General features: G+C 36.9%; 1 protein-coding gene across 1 annotated transcript in view; it reads left to right on the top strand.

Moving 5' to 3' along the window:
• Positions 1–12,903, top strand: part of ATP13A4 (ATPase 13A4) — a 154,956-nt gene that overhangs the window by 127,914 nt on the left and 14,139 nt on the right. The window contains exon 26 of the mRNA XM_004038221.5: positions 11,745–11,916. Coding sequence (XP_004038269.3) covers positions 11,745–11,916 — 172 coding nt within the window. The remainder of the gene's footprint in view (positions 1–11,744; positions 11,917–12,903) is intronic.

Genomic DNA, 12,903 nt, shown 5'->3' with positions numbered 1-12,903 from the left:
GGAAATCTGGTTGTCCCAGCTTGTTGAAGAGACTATTGTTTCCTTCATTATATGGTATTAATATGCATTTTGAAATCAGTTGGCCATAGATGTATGGGCTTATTGCTGGACCCTCAATTCTATTCCATCGGTCTACATGTATTTCCTCATGTTAGCACCGAACTGGTTTGGTTACTGAGTTTAGATTTGGGAAGTGTGAGTCCTTCAATGCTATTTTTCTTTTCAAGATTTTTAGAAATGATTTAGGGACCCTTATAATTTCATATAAATTTGAGGACTGACTCCATTTCTCTAAAAATAGCTATTTAAATTTTGATAGAGATTGCATCAAATCTGTAGATCACTTTGGATAGTACAAACATCTTAATAATATTGAGTCTTTCAATCCATCAATATGAGATTTTAATGGGTTTTTCCATTTATTTGTGTCATCTTTAATTTCTTTCAACAAAGTTTTGTAGTTTTCAGTGTGGAAGTCTTTCTCTTTCTTGGTTAAGTTTATCTCTAGGTATTTCATTTTTTGGAAATAGAATTTTTTTAAGTTTATCTTTGAATTGTTCACTGCTGGTGTATAGAAACACAATGATTGTTTTTGTGTTGATCTTATGCCCTGAAACATGGCTGTATTCAATTATTAATTTTATCAGCTTTCTTGTGAGTTTCTTAAGATTTTCAGTATGTAGGCTCTTGTCATCAGTGCATAGAGATGTTTTTACTTCTTTCTTCCAATTGGATGATTTTATTTCCTTTTTCTTTTTAAAAGTTACAACTTATTTTTAATTAACACACATTTGTACATATTTATGAGGTACAATGTGATGTTTCAATACATGTATATGTTGTGTAATAATAAAATCATGGTAATTAGCATATTTATCACTTTGCACGTTTATCATTTTTTGTAGTGAGAACATTCAGAATTCTCTTTTTTAGCAATTTTGAAATATAAAGTCTTCTATTGTTAATGATAATCATCCTACTGTGCAATGGAACAATAGAACTTATTCCTCCTATTGAACTATAACTTTGTACATACTGACAACCTTCTCTCCATCCCCTTCTCCTCTCTATCTCTATTCTTTCCAGCCTTAAGAAACCACTATTCTACTCTCTACTTCTATGAGATCAACTTTTTTTGATTCTACAAATGAGTGAGGTCATGTGGAATTTCTCCTTCTGTGTCTGGCTTCTTTCACTTAGCACAGTGTCCTCAAGCTTCATTTATGTTGTTGCAATCAACAAGATTTCCTTGTTTTTTTTAAGGCTGAATAGTATTCCGTCGTGTATACCACATGTTCTTTATTCATTCACCTGTTGATATACCCTTAGGGCAATTCCATGTTTTGGCTATTATGAATAGGGTTTCAATAAACACGGGAATGCAGATATTTCTTTGACATACTGATGTTATTTTCTTTGGATATATACCCAGTAGTGGGATTGCTAGATCATATGGTAGTTCCATTTTTAATTTTTAAGGGAACCTCCATGCTATTTTCTTTAATGGCTGTATTAATTTACATTTCGACCAACAGTATGTGTTCTCTTTTCTTTACATTCTCACTAATATTTATTATTTTTTGTCTTTTTGATAATAGCTGTTCTAACTGGAGTGAGATTATATCTCACTGTGGTTTTGATTTGCATTTCCCTGATATTAATGATGTTGAACATTTTTTCATATATCTGTTGGCATATGGCATACCTATTTCTATGGTTTTTTTGGAGAAATGTCTTGTCAGGTATTTTGTCCATTTTTTAATTGAATTATTTTATTATTATTTTTGCTATTGAGTTTTTTTTTGAGTTCCTGATATAATCTGGATATTAACCCCTTGTCAGTGGCTATTGTATTATACTGCATAGTTTAGAAATATTTTCTTCCATTGTGTAGGTTGTCTCTTCAATCTGTTAACTGTTTCCTTTGTTGTGCAAAATCTTTTTAGTTTTATGTAATCCCTATTTGTCTATTTTTGCTTTTGTTGCCTATGCTTTTAGGGTTTTAGCAAAAAAGTTATTGCCCAAATCAAAGCCATGAAACATTTTTCATATGTTTTTGTTTAGTAGTTTTATAGTTTCGAGTTTTACATTTAAGTTTTTAATCCACTTTGAATTAATTTTCTTATTTGGTGAGAGATAGGGGTCTAGTTCATTCTTCTGCATCGATAACCAATTTTCTCAGCATCATTCATTGAGGAGACAGTGCTTTCCCTAATGTGTGTTCTTTGCACCTTTGTGAAAATCAATTGACTGTAGATGTTTTTATTTCTGGAGTCTCTATTCTGTCCCATTGGTCTATGTGTCTGTTTTATACCAATACCAAGCTGTTTTAGTTACTGTAGTTTTGTAGTATATTTTAAAATCAAGGATATGTGAGGCCTCTGGCATTATTCTTTTTGCTGAAGAGTGCTTTGGTTATTCAAGGTCTTTTGTGGTCCCTATACATTTTAGGATTTTTTTTTCTATTTCTGTGAAAAATTTCTTGGTGTTTTGATAGAGATTGGATTGAATCTGTAGATTGTTTTAGGTAGCAGGGATATTTCAACAATATTAATTCTTCCAATCAATTAACATGGGATGTCTTTTCATGTATGTGTGTTAGCTTCCATTTTTTTTCACCAGTGTTTTATAGTTTCCAGTATAGACATTTTTCACCTCCTTGGTTAAATTTATTTCTAGGCATCTTACTTTTTGTGGTGTAGCTATTGAAAGTGTCATTGTCTTCTTTATTTCTTTTATAGATAATTCACTATTAGCCTATATAAAAGCTACTGATTTTTCTATGTTGATTTTGGGTTCTAAAGATTTACTGAATTTATTTATTAGTTCTATTAGTTTTCTGGTGGAGTCTTTAGGGTTATCTATGTATAACAGCATGCCACCACCGAACAGGGACAATTTGACTTTCTCCTTCCCAATCTGAATGTCTGTTTTTTTTTCTCTTGCCTAGTTGCTCTGGCTAGGACTTCCAGTACTATGTTGAATAGAAGTGGCAAAAGTGGGCATCCTTTTCTTGTTCCAGATTTTAAAGGAAAAGCTTTTAACTTTTCCCTGTTAGTATGATGTTAGATGTGGATTTGTCATACATGGCCTTTATTGCATTGAGGTGCATTTCTTCTATGCTTAATTTGTTCAGAGTTTTTAGCAGAAGGGAATTTTGAATATTGTTAAATGCTTATCTATTGAAATGATTATATGGTTTTTGTCCATCCTATTGATGTAACGTATCATGTTTATTGATTTGAATATGTTGAACCATCCTTGCATCTTGGGGTGAATCCCACTTGATCATGGTGAATTACCTTTTTAATGTGTTGTTAAATTCAGTTTGCTAGTATTTTGCTGAGGATTTTTTTTTACATCTATATTTACTAGAAATATTGGCCCTTTTTTTATTGTGTCCTTCTAGTGGGGGACTCATAGAATGAATTTGGAAGTATTTGCTCCTTTACAATGTTTAGGGATAGTTTGAATAATTTGCTCCTTTACAGTGTTTAGGGATAGTTTGAATAGAATCAATATTAGTTCTTCTTTAAATGTTTGGTAGAATTCAGTGGAGAAGCCATCAGGTACTGAACGTTTTTTGATTGGAAAAGTTTTATTACTAATTAAATCCTGTTACTAATTATTGGTCTGTTCATGTTTTCTGTTTCTTCATGATTCATTCTTGGTAGGTTGTATGTGTCCAGGAATTTATCCATTTATTCTAGATTTTCTAATTTGTTGGCATACAGTTGTTCATAATAGTCTCTTATGATACTTTGTATTTCTGTGTTATTAGTTGTGATGTATTCTTTACCTCTGTTTTTATTTATTTTAGTCTTCTCTCTTTTTTTCTTAGTCTGGCTATGGTTTGTTGATTTTGTTTATCTCCTCAGAAAACCAACTCTGTTTTGCTTATCTTTTGTATTGCTTTTAGGTCAATTTCATTTGTTTCTGCTTTATCTTTATTATTTCTTTCTTTCTACTAATATTTGGTTTAGTTTGTTGTTGTTCTTCTACTTCCTTGAGGTTCAACATTAGGTTGTTGTTTGTTATTTCTTCTTTATTCATGTAGGCATTTATTGCTGTAAACTTTCCTTTGAGTACTGCTTTTGCTGTATCCCAAAGGTTTTGCTGTGTTTGTTTCAATTTTCATTTTTCTCTAAAAATTTTTTAACTTCTCTTCTAATTTCTTCATTGACTCATTGGTTGTTCAGTAGCACCTTGTTTAATTACCATATATTTGTATAGTTTCTGAAGGTCCTCCTGTCATTGATTTATAGTTTCATATTATTGTGGTTGGAAACATACTTGATATGATAATTGATTTTTAAAAAATGTTTTAGTACTTGTTTTGTGAACTACCATATAATCTAAACTGGAGAATGTTCCATGCGCATTAGAAAATAATGTGTATTCTTCTATTATTGAATAGAAAGTTTTGTATATGTCTGTTAGGTCTATTTTGTCTAATGTACACTTCAGTTCCCATATTTTCTTGTCAATTTTATGTCTAGTTGATCTGTCTCTTGTTGAAAGTGGGTTATTGAAGTCCCCTACTATTATTGTCTTGCTATTTCTCCTTTTGTGTTCACTAGCATTTGCTTTATATATTTACATGCTTCAATGTTGGGTGCATTGTCTCTTGTGACAGTTTTTGACTTGACATCTGCTTTATCTGACATAAGTATAGCCAATCTTGCTCTCTTTTGATTACCATTTGCATGGAATATCTTCTTCTATCTCTTTATTTTCAGCTTATTTGTGTCTCTAAGGATAAAGTGAGTCTTTTATAGGCATTATGTAGTTGAGTCTTGTTTTTTTAAATCTGTTCAGCTACTCTATGTCTTTTGATTGGAGAATTTAATACTCCATTTACATTCAAAGTAATTATTGATAGTTAAGGACTTACTATTGCCACTTTGTTATTTTATGGTTGCTTTGTAGTTCTTTTGTTCCTTTCTTTTTTTCTTTTTATCTCTTTGATTTGGTGGTTTTCTCCAATGTTGAGTTTTGATTACTTTCTCTTTATTGTTTGTGTATTTGCTATAGCTTTTTGCTTTGTGGTTACCATGAAGCTACATAAAATATCTTATAATTATAATGGACTGTTTTACACTGAAAACAACTAACCTCAGTCACATACAAATCTCTAGACTTTCATCCTTCCCCCAATTTATATTTTAGTGTCACAATTTACATCTTTTTATTTTATGTACTTCTTAACAATGTATTGTAGTTACTATTATATTTGACTGTTTTGGCTTTTAGACTTCATACTAGAGATATATATGTTTTATAGAGCACCATAACAGTATTGGGATATTCTGGATTTCACTATATATTTACTTTCATCAGTGCATTTTATACTTTCATATGTTTTTATATTAGTAGTGTCCTTCCATTTCTACTTGAAAAACTGTCAAGCATTTCTTGTAAGGAAAATCTAGTGGTGATGAATTCTCTCAACTTTTGCTTGTCTAGGACTTTATTTCTCCTTCATTTCTGAAGGACAGCTTTACTTGTATAATATTTTCAGCTGCCAGTTTTTATTTTCTTTTAGCACCTTGAATATATCATCTCACTCTCTCCTGTCCTGCAGGGATTTTGCTGAGAAATCTGTTGATAGTCTAATGGGGATTTCCTTATTTGTGATTTGGCACTTTTCTCTTGCTGCTTTTAAAATTCTATCTTTGTCCTTTATTTTGACAATTTATTATAATGTGCCATGGTGAGAATGTCTTTGGGTTGAATTCTTTTGGGGACCTCTGAAATTCATATATCTGGATTTTCATATTTCTTGTAGGACTTAGAAGGTTTTCAGCACTTACCGTATTAAATAAAATGTTTTGTTTCTATCTTTGTCTCTTCTCCATCTGGAAATCCCATAATGCTAATGTTTGATCATTTCCTGGTGTTTCATAAGTCCTATGGGTTGTCTTTGTTCTTTTATATTCATTTTTTCTTTGCTTCCTCCGACTGGGTAATTTCAAAAGACCTAGCTCCAAATTCAGAGATTCTTTCTTCTGCTTGCTCTAGTCTGCTATTAAAACTCTCTATTAATTTTTTTCATTTCATTCATTAAATTCTTCAGCTCCAAAGTTTCTGTTTGGTTCTTTTTAAATGATATTTATCTCTTTGTTAAGTTTCTCATTTAAATTCTTTAAACTCTTCTCCTAATTTTCCTAATTTTCCTAAATTTGCTGAATTGGGAAACTCTTTTCCTAATTTGTCTATCTGTATTCTCTTATATCTCACTGAGTTTCCTTAAGATCATTACAAATTCCTTTTCAGGAAATTCGTAACTTTCCTTTTCTTTGGGGTCAGTTACTGGAGAATTATTGTGTTTCTTTGTTGATATCCTATTATCTTGCTCTTTTGTATTTCCTTTTTGTTTCTGCATCAATGTCTTTACACCTGGCAGAACAATCACCTCTTCCAAACTTTACACAGTGGCTTTCACTTGCAGATGAGTCTCGGTATGCTAATTGTGAAGATTGTGGTAACTCTGATTCTGAGAAGATGCAGTAGTATAGACTTTGTACAAGTTTTTCAGCTAAGATCAATGCCAGTAATGACTCTGAGTGCCTCAGTGGCCATTTTATAGATGATGGGGAGACTTGACTGAGGGACCCTCTCGGTGTCAGGTCTGGCATGACCTATAAGCAGCTGCAGTAGTGCTGGGTTATAGCAGGAAGACCTTAGAGAGGCTGTGAAGCTAGGCTCCTAGGTTCAGGATTTTTCTCCTTGGAGAGAAGGACTGCTCTGGAGGTTTGGGACCAGGGAGCAGGGTACAGCTGCAATTCAGGAACTAGGGCTAATAGGATATAATGGCAGCGAAGTTCCCTGGGAGATGAAGCACCATCCAGTGGTGACCTTGGACCCTGAGATGATGGGGCACAGTGGTATTCCATACTCTGTGAAGCTGGGGTACAGCAACAGCAAAGAACCCAAAATGGCACAGCTATCACTTGGGCCCTGGAGGGGCAGTGGGTGGGGGACAGGGAGCAGCACAGTGATGACTCCACTTACCTGGGAAGGAGGTATCTCAGCAGTTCAGACTCTAGTCCAGCTAGTCAAGCTCTAGGGAACCAGGGAACTAGAGCTATTTTTCCTGTTGGGGGAAGGGATGTCTCTGCTCAGCCAGTGCTTTTCCCTGGGATGTGGAGTACTATGTCAGCTCAGGCCTGGAATGCACAACAGCCCAGCTCAGCCAAAGCATTGATTCCTTGGGAGGCAGTGCACTGCTTTAGCTCAGGCTTGGGGGTAAGTATAGGGGGTAGGGGAAGTGAGGTATGACTGCTCTTGGCCAACACACCATTTCCTGGGAGACAGGGCACTACTTCAACTCAGGCACTGGGGAGGCATGACTACTCTGGGAAGCCAAAGTACCATTTTCCCAGAAGGCAAGACACTACACTTCAGCTCAGGCATGGGGGCAGGGGCAGCAGCAACTGGGAGGGGTGGTTGGACCACTTTGCCAAGGCATTGTTTCTTCAGGAGGCAGCGCACAGTGCCATCTCAAGCTCCAAGGGGCAGGGCACAGCAGGGACTCAGAAGGGTATATGGAGCAGCTTTACCATGGTACTCTTTTTCTTCCACTGCGTTACCAGAGGCAGTGCACAGGTTCAACTCAGGTCCCTAGGGGCAGGGTGCAGCAGTGACTAAGAGGAGTAGATGGAGCAGTTTCATCAAGGCAGTTTCTCTGGGATGCAACGTACAGCTTCCCATCAGGCCATGCAGGGCAGGCTGCAGTGTTGACTGGGAAGGGCAAATGGAGCAGCTCTGCCAAGGCACTCATTTCCTCTGGAGGTAGTGTGTAGCTTCAGTTCAGTCCCTAGAGGACATGGTACAGTGGGAATAAGAGGGGTAAATGGAATAGCTGCATAGCAACTTGGCCCTCAAGGTGAGATGTAGTGGCGGATCAGGGATGGCAGGGCACCAGGCAGGAGTAGTCCAGCAGCTGTTAAGCCTCAAGGCTGGTAGGGGGTCATGCCACTTCCCCTCAGAGCAGGACACATTCCAGCAGTAGTTTATGTTCCAAGGTGACATAGTGCAGTAGCCTTGTAGGCCACAGGGAGAAGGGCACACTGTTAGCTTCTACTCTGGGGTAGCACTGCTGTGTGGACTTCAGGCAACTCCCTCAGCTGGTTTAGTGCCTGTGAGGACTGTAGGTGTCCAGGGTGTTGATGGGAGCTGCTGGGGTCCTCTTGCTTACCTTTTCCCCACAAGGAGACATCGTCTTGGTTCTAAGCTGATCCTGGCTAGGGAGTGGGGTGTTGGATGCCAGATATTTCCTGGGATGTGGAGTACTATAATAGAAACCAGTATGTGGCCATACTGGTTTTCTGTGCTCTACAGGGTTTCTGCTACTCCTTTGATGTATTCTGACACTCTCGTTTAGTTATTTTCATCAAAATATAGTGTTGTTTGGTTGTCTTTGTGGGAGAGATGAGTACTAAGGGCTTTTAGCTGGCCATCTTGCTGACATCCAGTTGACTTTAATTTCTTTTTTTTTTTTTTTTTGAGATGGAGTCTCGCTGTTGCCCAGGCTGGAGTGCAGTGGCACAATCTCGGCTCACTGCAGGCTCTGGCCCCCTGGGGTTCATGCCATTCTCCTGCCTCAGCCTCCCGAGTAGCTGGGACTACAGGTGCCTGCCACTTCGCCTGGCTAATTTTTTGTATTTTTAGTAGAGATGGGGTTTCACCATGTTAGCCAGGATGGTCTCGATCTCCTGACCTCGTGATCCACCTGCCTCGGCCTCCCAAAGTGCTGGGATTACAGGCATGAGCCACCGCGCCTGGCCAATTTCTTTTTTGTCTAATGTCTCTGGGTAGAACTCCCAGCACACTGTTGAAAGCAGTGCTGACAAGGGCATTTTTACCTTGTTCTGATCTTAAGACAAAGGTTCTCAGTCTTTTACCCTTGAGTATGATGTTAGCTGTGGGTTTTTAAATTACATAAAATGTAATTATGGGGATGACATGAAACATTCTAAATTTATAACAGTGTAGTTTGAATTAACACCTTCACTTTAATAACATGAAAACAACGGCTCCTTTGCAGCGTTATCTCCCCTTTTATATTGTTGATGTTACAAATTACATCTTTTTCCATTGTATACTAAATAACATGGATATATAAAGTGAAATTGCAAACCAAAAATACACAAATATCAGCATTTATATTTGCTGATAGCTGATATAGTTACCTTTACTAGACATCATTATTTCTACATAAGTGTTCGAGTAGCTATCTTGTATTCTTTCATTTCAATCTGAGCCCTTTAGCATTTCTTTTAGGGTAGGGTTACTGATAACAAACTCTTTCAGCTTTTGTTTATCTGGGATGTCTTAATTTCTTCCTTGATTTTGAAGGACAGTTTTGCCAGGTATACAATTCTTAGTCAATAGTTTTTTTATTTTTCTTTCAGCATGTTAAATGTTATCCCTTGACTTCTGGCTTCCATGGTTTCTGATGAGAAATTGGCTGCTAATCTTACTGAAGATCCCTTGTAGGTGATGTGTCACTTATCCCTCATTGCTTTCAAGATTCTTTGTCTTTGTTTTGTTTTGTTTTTTAATAGCTCAAATATGATGTCTTGATGTGAATCTCATTGGGTTTGACCTATTGTAATTACTTGTACTTCTTGGATATGCAGATTTATGCCTTTCATCAAATTTGGGAAGTTTTCTGCCATTATTTCTTCAAATACTCTTTTTGTCTCTTTCTCTTCTCTCCTTCCGATACTCCCGCAACGTACATGTTGGTCTGCTTGTTTGTGTTATACATGCCCTTTAGGCTCTGTTCATTTTTCTTTATTATTTTTTTTTCTGTTCCTCAGGTTGGATATTTTCAACTATCCTACTTTCAAGTTCACTGATTCTTTCTTCTGCCTGCTCAAGTTTGCTGTTGAGCAGCAAACTGCCTGCTCAAGTCTGCTCAAGTTTGCAAGTTTGCTGTTTTCACTTAACTTACAGTACTTTTCAGCTTCAGAATTTCTTTTGACTCCTTTTTATAATTTTTATCTTTTTACTGACATTCTCATTTTGATCATACATTGTTTTCCTAATTTCCTTTAGTTCTTTGCCCATGGTTTCCCTTAGTTATTTCAGCATATTTAAGATAGTTGTTTTAAAGTCTTTACCTAATAAGTCTAATATCTGTGCTTCCTCAGGGACAAATTCTGTCCATTTATTTTGTTCTGTTGAATATTATAATGCTCTAACTCTGAAAATTAGATTCTTCTCCTATTTTAGGGTTTGAATTTTTTGTTTCACTCTTTGTTGAAGGCTGTAATAGACCATTTGTTTAGTGACTTTCCAAAGCTTTTTTTGGAAAGACTGTACTAGTTTTCATGTGAGACCGCATATGTCCTTGTTCCTTCAGCTTTTGTTCAGCTAATGTTTTGATAGAGATTTACTTGACCTCTAGGAGTGAAAAAACAAACAAACAAACAAAACCTTTTCCAGTCCTTACAGATTATTTCTGTGCTGGACTACTTATTCAACACTTTGCTAGGCTTACACTGAATGTGGAGATAATCCAAAGCTGAAGGCTTTGGGTCTTCTCTGGTCTTTACTGAGCATGTACTATGCCCTGGGATGCACATAGCTTTTGCCCTGGGCATTTACATAGCATTCTACATTTCCCAGCATACACAGATGCTTTAGACTGCCCTAATTCCTCCAAGGAAATTTCCTTAGCTTTTCTTCCAGGCTTTCGATGGTTATTTTATGTATCAACTGTAATTTTTTTGCCCTAGGCAACTGCATTTGTTAGCCTAATAATGTTTTCAAGCAATGTGCACTGCTTTTCTGCGCAGAGTGAGTTCTGTGTTAGGTGGAACAGAGATGAGTGCCTGCATCAATCCTTCAGGTAGTTCCCAGACAGGTTGGAACAGACATATGTAACAATTTGTAAATAAAGCCTGCTATGCTCCTTTTGTAACCAGGGACCAGGGTTTCCCTCTGGGAATGCAGGCTATCTTCAGGATTGTCACTAAGCTGAGCAGGGGGTGGATCAAGTGCAAGTAGAAATGCCACAAAACTTTCCTGTGATCCTAAAATTGTCTTTTTCTTGATTCAATGTTCACTTGGTTGCAGTATACTTTTCTGTTTTTCAGATTTTCAGATTTCTGACAGTTTCTGCTTGTATTTTGATATTTCTGTGGAGATGTGGGAACTTGGAGCTGCCTACTTCACCATTTTGCTGGATATCACCTATTATTTGTCATTAAGTGTTTTAAAGCATTGCTGTTTAGTGACTACATGTTGTTCCATTGTATAGATGTACCATAACTTATTGTAAATGATGCCGTAATGAACATTTTTTCACATCTCTGATTAACTTTTTTAGCTTAGGATAAATTTCCAAAAGTAGAATAACTATGTTGAAAGTTATGAACATTTTTCAGTCTCTTCACATTTATTGCCAAATTGCCCTGCAGAAGGTTTGCATCAATTTATTTTCCCACAAGCAATATATGAGAGAGTATATTTCATCCCTCCCTTCTCTGTAATTTAATAGTTTTTCTCTATTTATAAGGCCAAAGGTGACATCTTGTGGCTCTGTCTGCTCTTTTAAGAATTCTTTACATGACTTGAATTTGAGTCCATTAATTGTTTTATTCCCTCAGTTTGTGATGTACTCCAGTTTGTCCATTTCCTCAAATGTATGGGCCAATGAACTTATGTCATTCTTCTGATCAAGAATACATTTTCCTGCTCTCATAAATATAAAATTTGAATTTATTTTATAGTGAATCTGAATGGTGCCTACCCTAAGCTGGTGCCTTTCAGACCTGCAGGACGGCTGATCTCTCCACCTCTGCTACTCTCTGTGATTTTCAACATTCTTCTCAGCCTGGCCATGCATGTTGCGGGCTTCATCCTGGTTCAGAGGCAGCCTTGGTATTCCGTGGAGATACACAGGTATGAGTATAGTCTCAGCTTCTGCTTCTCACATTCTAATTTCTATCAAACATCCTCTGGCCAATATGACGGGAGGCAAATGGGTCTTCATTCTGCCAAAGGTTTTGGCTTTTTAAAGTCCCTTGGGCAAATTTTCAGTGATTATTTCTTCTCTGTAGCACGATTTAATACTAATGAATGTATCATTCATTCATTATCACTTATCTTTGTCTGTCTTATATGATAATGATCTATGACCATCTTTGATATCTAGGGTGACCATGGATTATAATTTGCCTGAGCAGCCCCAGTTTAAGTAGCCCACTTTAAATTAAGTGATGTCCCAGTGAAATTATTAACATCTTTCCTTTTCACCTTCAAAACTATCTTTGTTAGTTAAGTTATATATTCAACTCACTTACAAATTATCAGAGATTTGTTGTTGTTGTTTATCGGGGGAACCTGCACCCAATATTTCAACATAGGTTCTTTCTAATTTCCCTAAGTGTCTGCTGGCTGAGAAATAAAGAGAAAGAGTACAAAGAGAGGAATTTTGCAGCTGGGCCTCCGGGGTGACATCACATATCGGTAGGACCGTGATGCCATTCTGAGCTGCAAAAACAGCAGGTTTTTATTAAGGACTCCAAAAGGGGAGGGGGTGTATGAACAGGGAGTAGGTCACAAAGATCACGTGCTTCTGAGGCCAATAAAGATCACAAGGCAAAGGGCAAAGCAAAGATCACAAGGCAAAGGGAGAAATCAAAAGCTCCTGATAAGGGTCTATGTTCAGCTGTGCATGTATTGTCTTGATAAACATCTTAAGCAACAGAAAACAGGGTTCAAGAGCAGAGAACCAGTCTGACCTCAAATTCACCAGGGTGGGGTTTTTTCCCCATCCTAATAAACCTGAGGGTACTGCAGGAGATCAGGGTGTATTTCAGTCTTTAGCTCAACCACATAAGACAGACACTCCCAGAGCGGCCATTTATTGACCTCCCTCCTGGAATG

This window comes from Gorilla gorilla, chromosome 2, assembly GCF_029281585.2.
Source record: "Gorilla gorilla gorilla isolate KB3781 chromosome 2, NHGRI_mGorGor1-v2.1_pri, whole genome shotgun sequence".
Taxonomy (NCBI): Eukaryota; Metazoa; Chordata; class Mammalia; order Primates; family Hominidae; genus Gorilla; species Gorilla gorilla.
Note: the sequence above shows the minus strand (reverse complement) of the source record. Positions and strands in the feature narration are given on the sequence as shown.